The 22,698-nt window shown below is 44.0% G+C and overlaps 1 protein-coding gene across 3 annotated transcripts in view; it reads right to left on the bottom strand.

Annotated features, from left to right (window-relative positions):
• Positions 1-2,984: 2,984 nt before the first annotated feature.
• The window catches only part of arap3 (ArfGAP with RhoGAP domain, ankyrin repeat and PH domain 3), a 328,942-nt gene continuing 309,228 nt past the window's right edge, over positions 2,985-22,698 (bottom strand). For 2 of the 3 annotated variants that reach the window (XM_078551238.1, XM_078551239.1), the window contains 2 exons: positions 9,815-9,853; positions 2,985-6,329 (listed from right to left, as the gene is read on the bottom strand). In XM_078551238.1, coding sequence (XP_078407364.1) covers positions 6,063-6,329; positions 9,815-9,853 — 306 coding nt within the window. In that variant the 3' untranslated portion in view covers positions 2,985-6,062. The remainder of the gene's footprint in view (positions 6,330-9,814; positions 9,854-22,698) is intronic. The other variant, XM_078551241.1, reaches the window with a different exon arrangement.

The following is a 22,698-nucleotide window of genomic DNA, read 5'->3' as shown; positions in this document are numbered from 1 at the left end:
ATATTCTTTACTAAGCATCGAACCACAAAACCAACTACAAAATTCAAATAAGTACAAATAAATGGAGTTTTCTCAAACACAGTTACCCACTTCTCTTGTTTGAGTTAATGCAAGAAATAAGTCAACAAGAAATTTGTTTTTACTCTCTACTCAAAAGCAGCTTGAAAGCAGCGGAATGGAAAAACTATTCTCATGCTTTATTGATTAGAAATCTATAGAATCTTTGGGATTTGGAATAAAGTATAAATAATGTCCAGAACATATGTAGTCCCTGTTGGGATTTGATGTGTGGTTTTGACAAAAGAACAAAAGAACAATTAATGTTGCAGCAATACAAAAACAAAATACTGCAAATGCTGGAAATCTTAAATAAAAACCGAAAATGCTGGAAATACTGAGCAGGTTTGACAGCGTCTGTGGACAGAAACAGAGTTAAGGGCCCGAATTTTCATCTGGGTTTGTGGAAATGTGAGTTGCTCACTTCCGTGCCTCCTAATTTGCACTCTCAACTTCCCCGAGATTTTCATGTTTTCAGTGAAGGGGTGGGCGCTATGTATGATTTGCAAGTCATGACTGGGTTTGGGCTTGCACTCGTGGAAGGAAGAAGTCAGGTGCAGAGATGAGCATTTCCTGCCCTCTGCCCATTGAAAGGGCAGTAAAGGGCTCAACATCAGAAATCTGCCTGAAGCCAGCCCTGGCACTGCACTGGAAGTGACCTTCCACCCTTGCACTGCACTGGAAGTGACCTTCCACCCTTGCACTGCACTGGAAGTGACCTTCCACCCTTGCACTGCACTGGAAGTGACCTTCCACCCTTGCACTGCACTGGAAGTGACCTTCCACCCTTGCACTGTGTAATTTGATATTGACAGAAACATTATTTCCCCGTGTGAGCTGGTCCATTGACTGTATAACTTTAGTTAAAATGTTATGTGTTCCAAGCCAACGTTGCCACTCTACCCAACCCTTTGGGAACCTGTTACATCAGTGTTTTGCTGCTCACCCATGAAAGTCTCTGACTTTTAAAGGGACATTATGCAGCAGCTCTTCAAGTCATCAGCAGCCACCTGCTGCATCCCTCACTCCAACTCAGACCCATAACATCCACCTTCAAGCATTCTCCTTTGGAAGTCACCATACGTTGAGCACTCTCAGGCACACCACCAGAAACAACACAAAGCAGAGCACAAATACTGCTTGAATCCCTCCAATCCTTGCTGCATTTGTGACCTGGGACATGATTTGCAAATTGTCATTTGCAACACAAGGCTTAGGCCACCAAGCCTGTGCCAGACACACTCTTCCCTCCCATGCCACACCATGTTGAATCACATGAAACTTATGACAAAGGAAAGATATGACAACCGCACATGCTGACTCATGTGCCTCCTCCTCCCTTATTCCAGGATTGCCTGCACTCAGCGTAGCCAGGAGTCCTGGGATGAAGCAAGTTCTCTGAGCACAACCTGGTGATCTTGTTGCACCAGGTGGAGACCCACAGGAATATTCTGTTCCCCATGGGCGCAGGCTGCCTCCCAGGGCCACCAAGGCAGCCTGGCTCAAGATAGCTGAGGTGGTCAGTGCCTCGGGCCGGCATTGGAGAATATGGGTCCAGTGCCATAAGCACTTCAGTGATAATCTGCACTATGCTAAGGTGGCTGAGATGTCCATTTGCCCATATTACATGTTCAGCTTGGCCTTGCTGCATTCAGCATGGTTGGCCTTTGGAGGACACAAGGCACATGATGCTCAGAAATGCTGCAGCAACATGTCTATGGATAAGGCAAAGTAAATAATGTGAGTGAAGGCCATTGAGGAAAGACTTTTGAGATATCCTGGAGGCATCTCCAAGTTCCATGGCTCAGTAAGCCTACACATCTCCTGAAAGGATATGAGGGTCCATACCAACAGGCTAAGCCCTGGGGTGTACCCCCAAATCTGAGAAACGTCAGAGCTGTGGAGGAGAGAGCAATGGCCACAGCAGGGATGCTGCCACCAGGATGTGTGATGGTGTGTCTCTCCTCGCAAGTGCACATGGCTGTGGTGTTGATGCAACTGCACAGATGGTAGCGTGGGTTGATGGGGGAGGGGAGGAATGGGCTTTGAGGAAGGCATCATGGGCTGTAAAGGTGACAGGTGCTTCCAAGTTTAGGCGTGTCTTTGGAAGAAGGTCATTGGGAATGGGGATGCCATGCATGACTTCGTCTCATGACTATCTTGAGCTTCTCTCACAGTTCCCAGTGCTGTGGTCTTATCATACAGAGAGGAGTCCAAACGCAGACAAAGGTAAGAGATACGTGTGTTGAAGAGTGCACCGTTGCCACCTTCTGAAGCAGCAGGCACCAGCCCAGAGGCCACACTCTGATAGATTTAAGAGCAGATATAGAATGGGAAGCACTGAGTGAAGAGCACACTGCTGGTGTGCACATGGAGGTGTCAGAGGCAGAGATGACTGTGCATAATTCAGCCTGGAGTCAGGTTGAGCCATTGCAGTTTTGATGTATGGGGCAGTGAGGCAGAACCCCAGGACTCTCCCTTTTGGACTGAGTATTTGGACTTGTAGGGGAGGATGTGACCTTCTTGCTGAGTTCCCTGAGGCATTGCGAGCTCATGCACTTCAAACAGATGAGTTCCGTTTTGGTCATGACCTCGTCTGTATGTCGGGTTGGGGAGCTTATCGTGGGCAGCCACGAGAGTCTGGCAAACCCAGTGATGAGCCCCATGTGGCAGCACATGTGCTGTTAGAGAAGGGTATAGTCACTCAGCAGGACTATCTTGTGGGAAGTAGGTTGGTGGCTAGAGTGGATGCAGCTGCACTCCAGCACCACAGCCCATCAAGACATTGGGACACCAAGGGCTGAGCAATCAGAACAGGAGGCAGAGAATCTCACCCTCCTCAAATCCACTGTGGGTCACAGTGGTATTTAGATAAGTTACATTGTGTAGATTAAGATAACAGGCATTTGTAAAGTGAACCAGAAACCTTTATCTGGGCAAAATGTAAACTATTTATAATATATTTACATAATATTGGACTTTCCATGCAGTCAAGTGTCTTTTAATGTCTCATCCGCCAATTGGGCACTGCATCCAACTGACCTTCATCAATCCTCATTTGTGTTTACTTGCAGGGCGTTTTCAATGCCCTTTCCATACGTCTCAAACTCCCTCCTCTGTTTTCCAGGTCAGTCTTCGTAATCATGGAAAGTTCTCATCACGTGAAGTGCCATGACATCAGAACATCTCCGGTAATGAAGGCGTCCTGGTTCCTCGTGGTCCTGTGCATGTCGTGAACAAGGCGTTTCAGGCTGCTGCACTCTGTATTGAAGGTGGCTTGGTGTTGTACCCATGTCAAAATGAATATTTATAAAAGGGGGGCCTGACAGCTGAAGGCGCTGAGGCTGCAATGCTGTCTGTTGATGGCAGGTCTACAACTGTGCTGGGCGTGGCCTGCAGAAACTCCTCCATGTACTTCTCCCTTTCTGGCAGAGAATTCCTGGGCTGACAAGTAGGCTTTGCAGTTTTAAAAGCTGAGAAAAACACTGGAAGAAAGTTGCTCCACTCCAATGCCATACTCTCCTGATCTGGCAGAAGTGGTCGCACCTCGAATGAGGAGAGATCCTTTTTAAAAGTTCTAAAAATCCACAATAGCACATGAAAATGGTTTGCGAGAGGAAACAGAATTTTCCTGTGCTCCTCACAATGAGGACACTGACCTCAGAAGACATGCATGCACGTTTTGCACCAAAGGCCACCCCCAGTTGCCAAAAAGCCACAAGAACATGGCATGGAGATCTGGAAAGCAGAGGAAAATTGTATTGTCAGCATAAAAACTAAGTTCAGCATTTTATGGCCCGATTCACACCTCAATTGGGAGGTGAAAATCTGGCCTAGTGTTTCAGGTGACCTCTAATCAGAACTGAACCTGAAAAATTAATCCTATTTCTCTCTCGATGTTTCATGTTGCCGGTCCTGCTGATGAAAACTCTGTAGTCCCTGCAACACCAGCTGGAGTGGTGGCCGCTGCTGGGATTACAGACCATACCTCACCGAGGAGCCCAAGTAAGTGCAGTGTCTGGGGTCGCTGGAGCCATGTTGTCAGGTCCCAGAGAGGGGGCTGGAGGCCGGGTTCGAGAGGCCAGGAGGGGGTGGGTTAAAGAGGGGGGGGGGGGGGGGGCGCGGAAGGGTGCTTCTGATTGGCCCAGTGATTAGCTTCCTCCACCTTTAAATGGCAATTAATTGGCCGCTTACGGGCTCAAGGGTGAGTGGGCTGTCCGTCACCTTCCCCATCCCCCGTTTAATCGTGGGCTGTGGCGGAAGGTTAGGCGGTGGGCCACAGTGCTCACTGGACTTTATGTGCCACCCCACCTTCAAACCTGCCAACAGGGGAATGTATAATACAGCCTAATACATTCTAATCCTTCTCCTGTTCTCCCTCAACAGCTAAGACAGAAGCTGATTGGGGCCATGCTACACGCATAGGTGACGGAGAGGTAAAATCTGGCATGTTTGTCACAGAAACTGGTCAAAAATGATGAAAATAGGCTAGAATGGAAAACACTGTAGCTAAAAAAAATTCAAACATTCTTGTTATGTGGTTAGTATAGCATTAGACATAAGATTTAGCATCATCTCTCACAGGCGTGGTCCATATATACGTTTGTTTCAGTATCTGCTTAAATCAAGATTCTTTGTACTCCATCCTACTCTAACTCATTCTTTTACAGTATTTCAAAACAATAAGCTCCATATTTCCCATCATTCTATCTCTGGGCTTCTAAAACCTAAGGTCAGCCTCATCTAACCATTATTTCTTGACATATCTTACTCCAACTTCAAGGCTGGGGTTTTCCAGCCCAGCTGCAGCGAGTCATCTAATTCTCCATTGACTTTGGTGGGAGGGGCCGGAAAATCCCGCCCAATGAATCCTCTTGGTGCTTTGCACAAATACAATGATATTCTCTCCTATATTTTCCAATGTGAAAAGTAACTTGACAAGATTATTTGAAGGAGTTAAGAATGACGGATGGTGTTGGGAACTGAACTGTCACTAGCGCAGCAGTCCAAAGGTTCTTCTCAGGTTGTCATATTGGGGAATTAAGGTTCTTTCTCCAAAAGACGCTTCGTTGTAATATTTTTGGGCAGCTTTTACACCAGGTAGTAGATGTATGTTATGATGGGGAATGGGTAGAGAAAAGAATATTAGATCACAGCTTCGTTTATGACAATCTTGCTACCGTTAGGAGAAAGGAAAAGTTAACTATGGATTCTGGAAATTGAATAAACAGAGCATTAAAAGGGTGTGTACATTGTTCTTTTTGGATGTTTTCTTTTTTCTCCTGAAAACAATTTACTAGAAGCCCAATTGTTATGTAGGCATCTGATTGGAAACTGCTAAAGTTCCCACTGTAAGGGCCAAAAAATGTGCTTTGAACCAGCTTCATGAACAGAGTGCCAAGCACGAAAGGAATCCAATAAATAGAAGTTGAACAGTTAAGAAAAGGATGAAAGACTGTATATTGAAAGTGCACCAAAGCTGCATCTGTGTCCTGCTAAAGCTTTGATTTTCTCTGCACTTTGTATAACTGGCATTGCGAGGTTTGCTATACTTTTACCAATAGCACACTGGGCAGACATTTTCCCAAATGGATGTGTATTGATTTAGGACAATCTCGAGTAAAACTTGCACACAAACCTCAAAGAACATTTTGTATCCTCCCCTTAACAAGAATATTGGTTCATGGCCAAGCCATTAAGAACAGCACAGCTAAAACCATTAACACAATGAAGTTTATATAATGCAATAAACATGGTAAATGATGGTCACATGATCAGCCAGACCCTGAGATTTATATACTAGCTGTTTAAGATCATTTTTATTTTGTTTTCTTTTCTGCTGTCATTAGAATTTGTTACTTTCCCTGCTACTGACAAATTTCAGCATTTTGGGTTTATTATCTTCATGACTATGGTGTTGCCATTATTGTCAGTATCACATGACAGGAAGGAAAAGTGAGGAGGTGTTCCTTTACACAGCAAATAGTTGGAATTTCCACCATGTATTACAACTTGGGAATGTCATGTTGAAGCTCATTCTTTCTATGAATGACAGAACTCAGTTCCTGCAGAAATTTGTCCTGCGCTGGTGCGTTTGGAACTGTGTTTGCCTTCAGCTGTGCCACAAGGATTGGTGTGGGGTCCACTGGAGTGTTGTCCTGGTTCATCGATAACATCACATTAACATCCTGCACTTCCTCATATACAGGTTCAGTGTTAGCGTTCTCATCTTTCTGCTGTTGTTCAAACAGGTCATGTTGCATCTTCATTGGCTGAAAGAAAGCAAATCAATGCTGATGTATAAGTCAGTAAACTCAGAAAGGCATAAACTAAACATTGCCTCCGGGTATTAACCTATTCACTAAAACTTCCGATGCCTTTATCAATTTCATTTACCATATGCAGACATGCAATGTCCAAGATTATGCAATGTCCAAAATCATGTAATGTCCATATCATGCAATGTCCAAGATCATGCAATGTCCAAGATTATGCAATGTCCAAGATCATGCAATGTCCAAAATCATGCCATGTCCAAGATCATGCAATGTCCAAGATCATGTAATGTCCAAAGTGATGACAACTGCATTTATAATTATCATCCTATCTCTGAAATTCCTGGTGTGATCTAAGGGATGTAAGTGTATGTGTGTGTGTGTGTGTGTGTGTGTGTGTGTGTGAGAGAGAGAGATGTGTGTGAGAGCACGTGAAGCTATGTGTGCATGGGTGCACGCCTGTGTAACTGATATATAATATTCTCTCCCTGACAAATTTGGATTTGGGTGCATTCAATCATGCAGGAAGATGATGGGTGGGAACTCCACCTCATTCCCAACTCCATCCCGATTAAGTCCATGGTGGGAAGGGCAATAGACAGCCTTCCCACCCCCGTGCCAATTGAGCCCCTAATATGGGCAATTAATGCCCACTTAAGGGTCTCATCCCACCTCCTCTGGTGTTAATGCAGTGGGAGACTGGAGCTCACCATGAGGGGAACATGACAAGCAAACTTGTGCAGGCTTGTTTATAGATTTCTGGCAGGGGGGCCAAAGGCACTCAATGCCTAATCAAGAACCTGGCATCGGGAAGGTTGGGGAGAGGGGGGGCTCCCACTGACTGCCAACTCCTGCCTTTGCTGCTAATTGCACCCCCCACCCCTCCCCGCCTTGCACAGGGTGACCAACTTTTATGAAATAAAATAAGGGACACTTTTACTAGGGGGTGGGGGGCAGGGGGACATGGTGACCATGAGAGCGGAGGGGAGGTTTCAACATGAGGGTGGTTGGGGAAGGGGGGAGGGGTATCCTGAGACCATAATAGCAGGAGGGGTTGGGGGGGGGTTTAAAATAACTAAAACTTATCTTGTTGAGTCACAACATTATCATCTCTCTGCTGGCCAACTCACTCATTTGCCGTCTCACTGGAATCACTGAAACTCACCCTGGAGACTCCCAGGATCAGTCTCCCACAGGCTGTCCTAGAAATACAGGACAAAAGGAGTTCCTAATGGGGGCACGGGATAATCAAAATAAGGGACAATCCTTTAAAATATGGAAACTGCAACCTCCTCCTGCCATCACTCACCTGTGCCTGGATCGTGATGATCCTTAGCCTCAGGTGGGTACAGTACCAGCAGCAGCCACTGATTGGCTGGCAGCTCTCGGGGAGGAGTGGGGGGTGGGCTTACATCCCCCGAGCCCTTGATCCCAGAGAAAGCCCATCACTGCCCAGTTAAGTGCCTGATTGAGACTTAATTCAGCAGGCCTTCGCAGAAAGAGGCAGCGCTGGGCTCTTGCTGGCTCAGCAGCTGGTGGGCAAGACCCCCATCGCCCATATTAAATCCTGCCTTCTGTGTGTGTTCGTCCATGTGTGTCTTTTTGTGAGTGTGTTTGTTTGAGTGTGTGTTTGAGGTTTAATTATGTGGGTTTGTCCATCAGTATGAGCGTGAGTGAGTGGGTTTGAATGTGGCTGTGTTTGTGTGTGTATTTGTGTTGGGAAAAATTTTGCCCCCTGTCCCCTTCCCCCTCCAGGGGTGCATTGGCAGGCGTGTGAGGGTGGGGGGGATAGAGTTCAGCATTATGTCAGAGATGCCATTCCTGGCACCCTCCTGCTCATCCCCGCTGGAATTTTATGCATCTGGACAGTCCACCCGCCCATGTGCCTATTGAGGCCCTAAAGCGGATAATTAATGGCCACTTAAGGGACGTTTCCTGTCCCAACACAATTTTTCCAGTGTTGGGTGGAGGCTGGCACCAAGTGGAAAGCCCAACAGCTTTCACTGCTTGGGTGGGCAGGGAGGTGGGGTGCCCCCTCATAGCCCCTCCCCTAAGGTCCTCCCCCTTGACCACTTGACCACCGCCCCCTACAAAGCGTTTCCTCCCCCGACCCCTGCCCGCCCTGTCCACCCCAGCCCCCTTGCCAGGGGCGGTCAGCTTTGCCCCAGTGATGGACCAACTCCACCCCACACCCCTCGCCCCCGGCTCTTACCTCGGTGTCCAGCTGCAGTCCAGCTGCAGTGATGATCTCTGTTGGGAACTGGATGCAATCCCAGCAGTGGCCACCACTCCTTCTGGGATCAGAAAGCTGCTGATCATTTGATTGGCTGACTGTTCTCAGGCGGTGGGACATCCTCCCCAAATGGGGGCAGAAGTCTTGCCCCTAGTCAATTAACATGTTGCCAAGCATTAAATGGCTGCAGGGTAGCCCAGCAGAGTGGGCGGTGGGTTCACTCCTGACATTCATGCTGGTGGCGGTTGGGGGGGGGGGGGAGTCGGTGTCACTTAGGCAGTGCATGCGTGTGTGTGTGTGTGTTTTTTGTTTGTATGTGTTTGTGAAGTAAGTGTGCGCGCCTGTCAAAGCGGGGTGTTTGATACTCTGTTCCACAAGGTTATAGAAAAGCGTGAAACTTTTGCCAACCATTCACATTTCTGACCCCATCCAAAATCCTGATGTGACGCCAATCTGGAGCTCTGGGATGGAGGCAAAAGTACTTATTCTAATCCACTCCTTCCCTCTGCCAGTCTTTGAATTTGGAAATTCCGCCCCCACACATCTGAGCAATGCTGGTTTTTCAGGGGTTCACAGGTGTTGCTAATTTCAGGGAGAGACATTACTTGCTTTACCCCTTCATTTGAATCTTATTAGACTCTGTCCATCCAGTTGTGAGGCTGCCCTGAATCTCCCAGGGCTTCCACAGGGCTGAAGCCAGCCAGATACAGGTTCTCCCCTCAGCCCCCACAACTGCCAATGTGCTTCTCCATTTCATTCCTCAATACCAGGAATTTCAAGGCTACTGTGATTAAAATATTATTTTTAAAGCTTGTAAAATACTTTTTTTTTAGATGTTCTGTATAGTACAACCATTGCCTGTGATATTTCTCTAATGGACAAACTCAACCAACTAGTATAAATCAAAGAGACAGACCAGCTAGATATCTATTGCAACAAGGACATAAAATGCCTCAATTGGTCTGGCACACAGTCTTTTTTAACAAAAATTTTAAAACCTCTTTTAAGATGAAATTCTGAAATGCCCAATGCTGGAAAAAGTTTGGACATCAAACAAAATTGAACTGATAATTCCGACCACATCAAAGCACATGCGAGACAAAGTCCAATGGGGTGAATTCCCACTGTATGATATTAGTATGAAGGTGCGTGAACATGCTACTGATGGATCATGCAGAAAAGCCCCTATGAGAAGCACTATCAAGCTTTGTGGCTTATTGCTGTCAGACGGTAGCACAGGTATACTTACAAAAAACATTGAGAGCGTTCTCCGAGCATGTAGGCGTCGCTGGAAGGAAATAGTCACAGAGACAATAAGCAGAGCAAAAAGCACAAGTATGCACAGAAACTCAACAGGGTGGCCTCCTTTAACACTCAGATAGTCTGAACATAAGAATTACATATTGCATTGTTAACTGTTAAGCAAGACATATTACTTCACACCATTTTTCATTTGTGTTTTAGGGAAGAGACAGGATCACATCACCAAAGTGCAATGAATGGGATGAGGGAAATCTACACAAAAGGTAAAGGAAATCTGAAATTCTTTGCTCCAAAAGAGGCTGTGGATGTTTAGTCAATTGAAGCATTCAAGACAAAGATCGACAGATAAGGGCAGAGAGGGATATGGTGCTAAAGTGGGTAAATGGACTGGAGGTACAGATCAAGCATGATCTTATTGAATGGTACAACGGGCTTGAGAGGATGAATACTCTAACACTGTTCTTAAGTTCCTATTGCTCATCTTTTGTATGGATCTACCCATCCTTCTAATGCAATGATGGCTCAGTGGATAACTCTAAGTCAAAGGCTTTGAGTTCATGTTCCACTACAAGAACACAAGGCTGATCTGATTATGGCCTCAACTTCACTTACTTGGCTGTCTGCCATAACCCTCTACTTCCCTTGGTGATCAAAAATCTAACTCAGCCTTGAATACACTCAATGACCCAGTCTCCATTGCTCTCTAAAAAGAATTTCACAGACTAATGACCTTCTGAAAGAAAAACATCTCCTTATCTCAGTCTTAAATGGGAGACTCAGAATTTTTAAACTGTGTCCCTTAGTTCTGGTTCTAGTCTCTCCCACAAGGGAAAATATCCTCCCTTAGCACCCACCCTGTCAAGTCCCCTCAGGATCTTATATGTTTCAATTAGATCACCTCATTCTTCTAAACTCCAATGGATACAGGCCCAACCTGTCCAACCTTTCCTCATAAGGTAACCCCTTTATCCCAGGAATTAGTGGAGTGATCTTCTCTGAATTGCTTCTAATACAATTATATCCTTTCTTAAGTAAGGAGGCCAAAACATGGTGCTCCAAGTGCTGTCTAACTAAGACCCTGGACAATTGCAGCAAGATTTCCCTACTTTTATACTTGATTCCCCAGGCAATGAACATCAACATTGCATTTGCTTTGCTGCACTTGCATACCTAGTTTTTGTGATTCATGTGCCAGGGCATTGTTAGGAACTAGAGATAGTTTTAAGTAAGTTACGTTTGTAGAAACAAGGCATAGCTTTAAGTCTAGTTTATATTATTTTTTATTTGTTTGTTAAGGGTGGTGAAACCTGGGTTTGGTTTCAGTTTAGAGTTTTTGTGAGATTGAGCCAGCAAGTCTCAGGATCTGTATGTATGCATGCAGGCATTTTTAATGAGGTTTTACAACTCTTAAAAGTGAAGAGATGAGCTACCAAGGGATTAGTAGTTTAGAGAAGTTAAACCAAAAACAAAACAGGGTGGAAAGACTGTGCTGTTGCTTAGCAACAGGGGATCAGAGAGAGACTCACAGAGACACAGGGAGAGACAGGCAGATTTTAGTTCAGTTGGTATGTGTATACCACAGAGTGAAGACAGAAATGGTTTAAGACTCTCTGTAGTTGCAAATGATGCCAGACTGCTGAGGAAATGAGTTTAAGGAACTCATTTGCATTGCTCTAAAGTTGAAGTAATAGTGAACTTAGAATGAGTTTTCTAGATATATCAGGGGAAATACCAATAGTGGAAGGGCTTCTAGTGAATGTTCAGAGGTCTACTGGAAAAGAAGCTTCTTTGCAACTAAAGCAGATCTAGCCTGGGTGTAGAAATAGCGGTACCTCTTCACTGGACTGTTGGGTTTTTAAGGGTATTGCTGGGATAAAAGGGATAGTGTGAGTTTGAAACATTTTTTTCTTGGTGTCTACATTGAAATCTTTCCAACCTTTTTGTTGTCCAGTGTAACATAGTTAATGTTTCTTGTTTAATAAATGTTAACAGTAGATTCCTGTGAATCTGTTTCAGTAAGTACCCACCAAGGCTTAAATTTTTAAAAAAAATTATGATCCATTATGGGATCTGATTTGTCCAGTAATAATATCAGCTGGGATCAGAAGAACATCTAGATCCCTCTGTACCTAACAGCGCTGCAGTCTCTGCATTCAAATAATATACTGTTCTACTAGTCTTCCTACAAAAGTGGGCAAGTTCACGTTTTCTCAGATTATATTCCATCTGCCAAATTTTTACCCTCTCATTTACCCTATTTAAATCCCTTTGTACACTCTATGTCCTTTTCACAACCTACTTCCTACTTATCTTTGTGTCATCAGCAAATTTAATTACCATGTATTCGGTCCCTTCATCCAGGTAAGTGGCTGGGGTCAGCAATGATCCCTGTAGCATTCCACTAGTCACAGTTTGCCAACCCAAAAATGACCCATTTATTCCTGCTCTGTTTCCTGTTAGCTAGCCAATTCTCCCTGCTAATATATTACACCCTACACCACAGGCTCTTATTTTGTGTAGTAACTTTCGATGTGGCACCTTATCAAATGCCTTTTGGAAATCTAAGTACACCACATCCCTTTATCCACGTTACTTATTACTTCCTCAAAGAACTCTAATAAATTAGCCAAACATGACTTCCCTTTCACAAAACCCTGTTGACTCTGCCTGATTGTCTGATGTTTTTCTAAATGTCCTGCTATTACCTCCTTAATAATGGATTCTAGCATTTTCCCTATGACAGATGTTAGGCTAAATGGCCTATAGTCTCTTGCTTTCTGTCTCCCTCCTATCCTGAAAGGAAGTGTTATATTCATGATTTTCCAATTCACTGGAACCATTCTAGAATCTAGGAAATTTTGGAAGATCACAACCAATGCATCCACTATCTCTGCAGCCACTTCCTTTCAGACCCTAGGAATAAAGTCATCAGGTCCAGGGGAATTGTCAGCCTTTACTTTTAATAGGTTTTCCAGTACCTTTTCCTTACTGATTGTGATTGTTTTAAGTTCCTCTGTCCCTCTTACCTCTTGATTTTTAACTATTCTTGGAATATTTTCTGTGTATTCTATAGTCAGGACAGACACAAAATACCTGTTCAATGCTTCTGCCATCTCGTTTCACACTATTAATTCCCAGGTCTCATCCTCTTAAGGGCCCAATGCTCACCCTAGTTACTCCTTTCCTTTTTAAATACTTGTAGAAACTGATTGTGTTTTTATATTTCTAGCTAGCTTTCTCTCATACTCCAATTTCTCCCTTATTACTTTTTAGTCATTCTCTGCTGGTTTCCAAAATCTGTCCAATCTTTTGACCTAGCACTGACCTTCACAGTATTGTACACATTTTATTTCAAGTTGATAGCTCAAGAAGGCCCAAGAGATCAAACACCATGTTGACCGAAATGACATGCAAAGTTTTTTTTGAAGCCTCCATAGCCATCTATAGACTGAGGTCAAATGGACAAAATCCCCTTCACTCACAGGATGGTGTTTCTCTTTTTAAGGATGACAATGCCATCTGTCAAAACTGGAAAGAACATTTCCAACAACACCTCAACTGTGAATCGACACTGGCAGCTGATATTCTCCAGGCTATCTCCCAGTTCCCTGTGTGCATGGACGCACGGGTGAACTACCTTCAATGGGAGAGCTGTAACAATCAAATGGATGAAAAATAGCGAAGGCCGTGGCCCCAATGATATTTCAGCTGAGGTCTTCAAAGACGGTGGGCTTTTGTTCACATCAAGGCTCCATGCACTTAGCCTGTGGATTTGGGATGGAATGCAACAATTGTAACTATCTTCGAGAAGGGAGATAAGTCATGCTGTGGAAACTATCGTATGTAGGAGGGAAAATCCTGACACGCATTCTCCTGAATTGCTTACTTCCTGTGGCTGAAGAAATTCCACCAGAGACAAAATGTGGCTTTAGACCTTCCAGAGGTGCCTCTGACATGATCTTTGTTGCCAGACAAATCCAAGAAAAATGTTGAGAACACCAAGAGATCTTCGTTGCATTCACTGACCTGACAAAAGCATCTGACTCAATAAATCACGAGGCTCTGTGAGTTGTGCTTCAGAGATTGGATGTTCAAGAAACATCATCACAATGCTGCAATTGTTTCATGATGATGTGACTGCAACTACTATGAGTGGGAGATCTGAAACAGACACCTTCAAAATCCAGACTGGTGTGAAGTAAGGCTGTGAGATAGCCCCCATTCTATTTACAATCTACCTGACAGTGGCTATTCACCTCATCAAAGATCAACTGTCCCCTGGTGTTAGTATTAAATGCCATCCTGGTAACCTCGTTAGCCTCAGTTCTGAGTCAAACTGAACTGACCACCATAGGCATACATGATCTACAGTTTGCGGATGTTGCAGATGACTGCAGTGTCATTGCCCACTCTGAATGAGGTTTAGGAGCCACTCTTAATCTTTTCAATTCTGGATACACAAGACTCAACCTGTCCTTGAATATTGCCAAAACAAAACTCATATCAACCCAGACCTGGCCTGTCAAATATTCCACCTCCCATATATGTTGAAGGAGAGACTTTGGAATACGTTGAGCAGTTCCCATACCTTGGAAGCAACCTCTCTCAAAAAGGCCACCATTGACAAGGAGATCTATCACCGGATCAGCTGCATCAATTCAGCCTTCTACAAACTCTGGCAGCAAGTATTTGACAACAAAGACCTCGTCAAATCAGCAAAAGGCCTAGTGTACAGAACAGTTATCATCACCACACTCCTGCACTGCAGTGAGACCTGGACTGTGTATCAGTGACACATTAGAGAGTGAGAGAAATTCCATCAGCAATGTCTCCACTTCATCCTCCAGGTTCAATGCGAGGACTGTTGAACAAATACGAGTGTCCTTTAAGCCAGTTCCACAAGCATTCGGATAAAACTTCTGCAAAGTCAACTACAATGGATTGGACACCATGTCCAGATGGTTGAAAAACACCTCCCCCTTCAGTTCCTGGTTTGTCAACTCTCAAATGGCCAGCATTCTAGGGGAGGATGAAGAAAATGCGACAGAGATACCCTGAAGCTCTCCTTGGAGTACAGCAGCATTGACATTAATGACTTGGAGGAGCTCACTACCAGTTGTTCAAAATGGCGACAACTTGTCCATCAAGCTGCATCATGCTTTGAGTCCAAATGCTTTAATGACAAGATAAAACAATGACATAGGAAAAACAAAATGGATGCAAATCCTGTACTCCAGATCTCAATCTCTCTTGGTATGTCCTGACCCATGTACCCAAAGATCTGCGGGTTGAGAATTGACCGGTTCTGTCACATGATGACGCATGGCAGAAACTTGTAAGCCTGAGTTGATCCTTGAATCAAGGGACAGCCACTAACAATAACAATATCCTGAAATGTCTGCCACTGTTTCTCTACTATCCTACCGATTAGCCTATTTTCCCACTTCACTTTGTCCTCATGCCCATGTAATTCCCTTTATTTAGTTTAAGGCACTAGTTTTAGACCCACACTTTTCATCCTCAAACTTAATGTGAAATTCTATCATGTTAACATAGAAACATAATTGAAAATAGGAGCAGGATAGGCCATTTGGCCCTTCAAGCCTGCTCCGCCATTCATTATGATCATGGCTGATCATCCAACTCAATAGCCTGCTCCCACTTTCTCCCCATATCCTTTGATTCCAAGAGCTATATCCAACTCCTTCTTGAAAACATACAATGTGTTGGTCTCAACTACTTTCTATGGTAGCAAATTCCAAGGGCTCACCACTCTCTGGGTGAAGAAATTTCTCCTCAGCTCAGTCCTAAATGGTCTACCCCGTATCCTCAGACTGTGACCCCTGGTTCTGGACTCCCCCACCATCGGGGACATCCTTCCTGCATCTATCTTGTCTGGTCCTGTTAGAATTTTATAGGTTTCTATGAGATCCCCCCTCATTCTTCTGAACTCCAGCGAATATAATCCTAACTGACTTAATCTCTCATATGTCAGTCCCACCATCCCAGGAATCAGTCTGGTAAACCTTCGCTGCACTCCCTCTATAGTAAGTACATCCTTCCTCAGATAAGGAGACCAAAACTGCACACAATATTCCAGGTGTGGTCTCACCAAGGCCCTGTACAATTGCAGCAAGACATCCTTGTTCCTGTACTTGAATCCTCTGGCTATGAAGGCCAACATACCATTTGCCTTCTTTACCGCCTGCTGCACCTGCATGCTTACCTTCAGTGACTGGTGTCCAAGAACACCCAGGTCTCGTTGCACATTCCCCTCTCTCAATTTATAGCCATTCAGATAATAATCTGCCTTCCTGTTTTTGTTACCAAAATGGATAACCTCACATTTATCCACATTATACTGCATCTGCCATGCATTTGCCCACTCACTCAGCTTGTCCAAATCACACTGAAGCATCTCTGCATCTTCCTCACAGCTCACCCTCCCACCCAGCTTTGTGTCACCTGCAAATTTGGAGATGTTACATTTAATTCCGTCATCTAAATCATTAATAAATATTGTGAATAGTTGGGATTCCAACACCGATCCCTGTGGTACCCCATTAGGCACTGCCTGCCATTCAGAAAAAGACCCGTTTATTCCTACTCTTTGTTTCCTGTCTGCCAACCAGTTTTCTATCCTTCTCAATATACTACCCCCAATCCCATGCGCTGTAATTTTACACGCCAATCTCTTATGTGGGACTTTATCAAAAGCCTTCTGAAAGTCCAAATAAACCACATCGGCTCCACCTCATCAACTCTACTAGTTACATCCTCGAAAAATGCCAGTAGATTTGTCAAGCATGATTTCCCTTTCGTAAATCCATGCTGCCTCTATCCGATTCTACCACTGTTTTCCAAGTGCTCAGCTATTACATTTTTTATAATGGGCTCTAGAATTTTACCCACACTGACGTTAGGCTGACTGGTCTATAATTCCTTCTTTTCTCTCTACCTCCCTTTTTAAATAGTGGGGTAACATTAGCTACCCTCCAATTTGTAGGAACTGTTCCAGAGTTTATAGAATCTCAGAAGATGACCACCAATGCATCCACTCTTTCCAGGGCCACTTCCATAAGTACTCTGGGATGCAGATTATCAGGCCCTGGGGATTTATCGGTCTTCAATCCCATCAATTTCCCCAACACCGTTTCCCTACTAATACTGGTTTCTTTCAGTTCCTCCCTTTCACTAATACCTGTGTTCCCCAATATTTCTGGTATGTTATTAGTGTCCTCCTTTGTGAAGACAGAACCAAAGTATGTATTTAGTTGGTCAGCCATTATAAGTTCCCCTGTTTCTGACTGTAAGGGACCTACATTTGTCTTTACCAATCTTTTTCTCTTCAGATACCTATAGAAACCTTTACAGTCAGTTTTTATGTTCCCTGCAAGCTTACTCTCATACTCTATTTTCCCCTTCTTAATAAACCCCTTGGTCCTCCCTTGCTGAATTCTAAACTCCTCCCAATCCTCAGGTCTGTTGTTTTTTCTGGCCAATTTGCATGCCTCTTCCTTGGATCTAATACTAACTCTAATTTCTCTTGTAAGCCATGGTTTGGCCACCTTTCCTGTTTTATTTTTACGCCAGACAGGAATAAACAATTGTTGCCATTATGTCCACTGTTGCCCAAAGGCTCCTTTACTATGAGATCATGAATTAATCCTTTCTCAATGCACATTGTTTACAAAATTGTGAGGGGTATAGACAGAGTAAATGCAAGTAGGCTCTTTATATTAGGAGAAATAAACACGAGAGGACATGGCTTTAGGGTGAAAGGGGAAAGGTTTAGGGGGAACATTAGGGGGAACTTCTTCACTCAGAGAGTGGTGAGAGTGTGGAACGAGCTACCATCTGAAGAATAAATTAAATAGATACATGGATGGGAGAGGTCTGGAGGGTTATGGACTAGGTGCAGGTCAATGGGACTAGCGGAATAATATTTTGGCACTGACTAGAAAGGCCGAATGGCCTGTTTTCTGTGCTGTAGTGTTCTATGGTTCTATTACCAGCTTTAGACTGCTCTCTGGTTGGCACTGAGAAATTGTCCCGGATACACTCTATGAACTCATCTCCCAGGCTACTTTTGCCAAACTGATTTGTCCAATTTATAAGAAGATTAAAATCATCCATAACAAAAACAGAATTACCTGGAAAAACTCAGCAGGTCTGGCAGCATCGGTGGAGAAGAAATCAGTTAACGTTTCGAGTCCTCACGACCCTTCGGCAGAACTGAGTATAGTTAGGAGAGAGGTGAAATATAAGCTGGTCTAAGGTGGGGGGGGCGGGGGGAGAGAGAAGTTGAGGGTGGGGTGATTGTGGGGATAAGCAATCAGTGATAGGAGCAGATAATCAAAAGATGTCACAGACAAAAGGATCAAAGAGGTGTTGAAGGTGGTGATATTATCTAAGAAAAGTGCTAATTAAGAATGGAAGGCAGGATACTCAAGGTACAGCTCTAGTGGGGGTGGGGTGGAAAGACTAACAAAGTTTTAGTTTTAGATTTAAAAATAATGGAAATAGGTGGGAAAAGAAGAATCTATATAAATTATTGAAAAAAAAGGAAGGGGGAGGGGCGAGAAACGGGGTGGGGATGGGGGGAGGGGGAGTTTAAGATCTAAAGTTGTTGAATTCAATATTCAGCCCGGAAGGCTGTAAAGTGCCTAGTCGGAAGATGAGGTGCTGTTCCTCTAGTTTGCGTTGGGCTTCACTGGAACAATGCAGCAAGCCAAGGACAGACATGTGGGCAAGAGAACAGGGTGGAGTATTAAAATGGCAAGCGACAGGGAGGTTTGGGTCTTTCTTGCAGACAGACCGCAGGTGTTCTGCAAAGCGGTCGCCCAGTTTGCGTTTGGTCTCTCCAATATGTAGAGGAGACCGCATTGGGAGCAACGAATGCAGTAGACTAAGTTAGGGGAAATGCAAGTGAAATGCTGCTTCACTTGAAAGATGTGTTTGGGCCCTTGGACGGTGAGGAGAGAGGAAGTGAAGGGGCAGGTGTTGCATCCGCAGTAGCTTTTAGCTTTTTGTTAAAATCATCCATGATTATTGCAGCACTTTTCTTACAAGCCCCCATTATTTCTTCCTGTATACTCTGTCCTACAGTGTAGCTACTGTCAAAGGGGCTATGAGGTTATCTATATTTTTTGCTTTTTGCCTGTGTGTTTTTGTAAGTTAGCATCCTCTGGTTGACAGGAAATTCTAATATTTAAGGTACAGAATGTACCAAGAGTTGATACATTAGATCCTGCTTCAGGGCAGAGGAGGAACCCTGTTGGAAGATATAATCAGGTCAGACTGATCATTTCAAGGTGTGGAGTGAACAGCTGCAGCAAAGAGGAGGGTCAGCTCCATGCTGCTGAAGTGCTGCCATTAGCTCCATGCAGCTGTGTGAACAGCAGTCCATGGTGAGTAATGGCTGTTCAGATGAATCTGGAGCTGGAGGAGGCAGCAGAAGATTGCTAGCTTTGTGTTGTTGAGAAGAATGGGGTTAAGAGAAGCCCTGAGCAGTTATCAGCATGGTGAAGCTGAAATAAACCACAGCTGTTGGCTCTGTGAAGTTGGGAGTTGGAGAAAAGGAGATCATGTGAGCAGTGGGGTTCTGCTCAGGGGAGCTCGAGAGCTAGATTCATGCTGGGAAGTAAACACTGAAGTGAAGCCTTATGAATCCAATGGGACACAGTCTCAGGAAAAGAGATTAAATAACTGGGAGGTGAGCAGTCTGAGTTAGGGCAGCTTTTAAGGGGAATCAGAGGCTAGATCTTTGAAAGAGAGTAGCTGAAATCCCCAGGAAAAATACAGTTTTAAACGACTTTTGTGATGCACATTGGTCACTGACGTCTGGGTGAGTTTGAGAAAATTTGAGGCAACTTTCTTGGTTGTGTCTGCCATTTATGTACAGTTTGTGGCGTGATTGGCCATAGTTTGCTTGTTAATTCATGTTTACCACATATCAATTCTGCATGTTAGAGTATAAGATAGATAGTGCTGACTGTTTGCTCTGCTGGCTTTTGTATAGTTAAAGTTCTTCTATTTGTTTAACCATGGAATCTTGGTAAGTAGCTGGGATTTCAAATTTTGTGTACTTCAACAAAAAAAAAGTTACTGGTCCCTAACCGGATCATAAATTTTGGGGGGGCTTACCCTAGACTGTAACAAAATTTGAGGGGTCTGGGGTCTAGGGTTATAACAGGGCCTATAAACTACCCCACAAGTGACTCCTTACATTTTCCATTTCTTATTTCTACCCAAAGTGATTTTCCATCTTGATCTTCTCAACTCAGGTAATCTTTCACTACTGTACTAATGCCATCCTTCATTAACAGAGCTACCCCACCACCTTCTTCTAGAATCCTGCCCTTTTGAAATCTCAAATTCCCCAGCCTTGGTGCCTTGCAACCATATCCATGTAGTGGCTATCAGGTCATACATGTTTATTTCTATTTGTCCTAACAATTCATGTGTTTTGCTACGGATGTTACATAAATTCATGTACAGAGCCTTTAATTCTGTCTTTTTACCACTCTTATAAATTCTGGCCTTATCTGCTGGAAGACTTTTCAGTTTTTATGCTCTTTGCCTTCCTGGCACACTTTGGTTATTATTACCCATGTTGCTACCCTGCTCTCTTGCTTTGCCCTTTCTCTTTACTTTATCACATTCCCCCTCACGTGATCCCTCACCCTCATTATTTAGTTTAAAGCCCTCTCTACTGCCCTAGTTCAATGAGTCACCAGAACACTGGTTCCAGGTGAAGACCGTCCCAACGATACAGCTCCTACTTTCTCCAGTACTGGTGTAGTGTCCCATGAATTGAAACCCATTTCTCCCACATCAAGCTTTGAGCCATTTTGCATTCAACCCTCTAATCTTATTTACCCTATGCCAATTTGTTTGTGTTCAGGTGATGATCTAGAGAACCTCTGTGGTTCTGCTTTTGTAATTTAGTCCCTATATGCTCATACTCACTCAACAGAACCTCTTTCCTGGTCCTATCCAAGTCATTGGCACACACATGGACCACAACAGCAGAATCCTCCACCCCCCCACTGCAAGTTCCCCTCCAGCCCCGATAAGATGTCCCAAACCCTGGCACCAGGCAGGCAACACAGCCTTCTGGACTCACGTTTTCAGCTGCAGAAAACTATGTCTATTCCCCTGACTAAACTGGCCCCTACTACCACTACAATTCAATTTGCTTATCTGTACCACGGTGCCATGGTCAGTTCACTCACCCACCCCGCAGCCACCACTTTCATCCAAATAGCTGCAAAAACCTCAAACTTATTGGACAATTGCAAGGGCTGAGGTTCCTCCACTTTTAGCTTCTGAGTCCACATAACTGCCTCATTCACAGTTACATTTTCTTGTCCTGACCACAAATCAAATCAGAAGACCCTAGCCTAAGGGGTATGACTGCCTCCTGGGACAAAGTGTCCTGGTAACTTTCCCCCTCCCTAATGTATTGCAGTGTCCAAAGGTCAGCCTCCAGCCCATTAGGTTTGAGCCAGAGTTCCTTGACCTACAGACATTTACTGCAGACATGGTGGCCGTGAATCACACTGCAACAGTATTCACATACTTCAGCTGCAACACATCACCTTCCCTGCCATCTTTATTGTGTTTTTATTAATTAATAAATTATTTTTTTAATTAAATATTTCAACGAATGTTATACTTATTCTGATTAAACTTCCTTAGTTTAGATAAGAGAAAAAGAGAAAATTCTCACTAACCGTTTAATCACTTACATTCTTTCCTGTTATGTCACACTTTGATATTTTTTACAATGTTCTGAAGCCACAGACTCACTCCCCTCAAACTCTTCAAAATCTCGCTGCTGTCTCTAGCTTACCCTCTACTTCTGTAAGTAACTTGTGTCTTCCACAGCTACTGGAGGCTGTAAAAAGGTAGAAAAAGTAGCACCTCTTTTCCCCTCACTACATCAAACTCCCATATGAACCAACTTCTCGGCTTTGTACTCAGTCTACGTCTCGCTCAGGCCTAGTCTCTTCCCCCTGTGTCCCCTTACTCCATAAGGTTTCAAAAACTGTCTGCTTTTACAGAGCCACAGGTGACACTCTCAAGCTGTAATGCTAGCTCACTTTCTTGCTACAATAATTAACACCTATTCAAGGTAAACAACTTTCAGCGGATTGACAGATCACTGCTACTGCCAGGCAGTTCCTTGTTTAACTACGCTACTCAACTAACTTTGCAGTTTGAAAGTTCTGCAGACTTGAGTGCAAAAGTCAAGGCTGACATTCCACTGCAGCACCAAAGTAGGGCAGCAATGCCAGAGGTGTTGCTTTTCCGATGAGATGTTAAATTGAGGCCACATGTGCGCTCTTAAGTGCAAAACATCCAATCGCATTATTTCAAAGAAAAGCATGGGGAGTTAACCTAGCCAATATTTATCCCTCAATCAAAGCCACCGAAACATTATCTGATCATTATTGCATTGTTGTTTGAGGGAGCTTGCTGTGTGCAACTTGGCTACAGTGTTTCCTATATTACAACAGTGACTACACTTCAAAAGTACTTTATTGATTGTAAAGCATTTTGGGACATACTGAGGTCATAAAAGGTGCTATATAAATGCAGCAACAATTTATATTGATATAGTGGCTTTAACCTAAGCAACTGAAGGCACGACCACCAATGATGGAGTGATCAAAATCAGGGATGCTTAAGCGGCCAGAAGAGAGCAGCTATCCCGGAGGCTTGTGGGGTTGGAAGAGATTACAGAGTTAGGGAGGGGCGAGGCCATGGATGCATTTGAAAATAAGGATGAGAATTTTCAAATTAAGATGTTTCATGAGTGGGAACCAATGTAGGTCAGAGGGCACAGGGATGATAGGGGAACAG

The sequence above is a fragment of the Cetorhinus maximus genome, chromosome 10 (genome assembly GCF_964194155.1).
Source record: "Cetorhinus maximus chromosome 10, sCetMax3.hap1.1, whole genome shotgun sequence".
Classification (NCBI taxonomy): Eukaryota; Metazoa; Chordata; class Chondrichthyes; order Lamniformes; family Cetorhinidae; genus Cetorhinus; species Cetorhinus maximus.
Note: the sequence above shows the minus strand (reverse complement) of the source record. Positions and strands in the feature narration are given on the sequence as shown.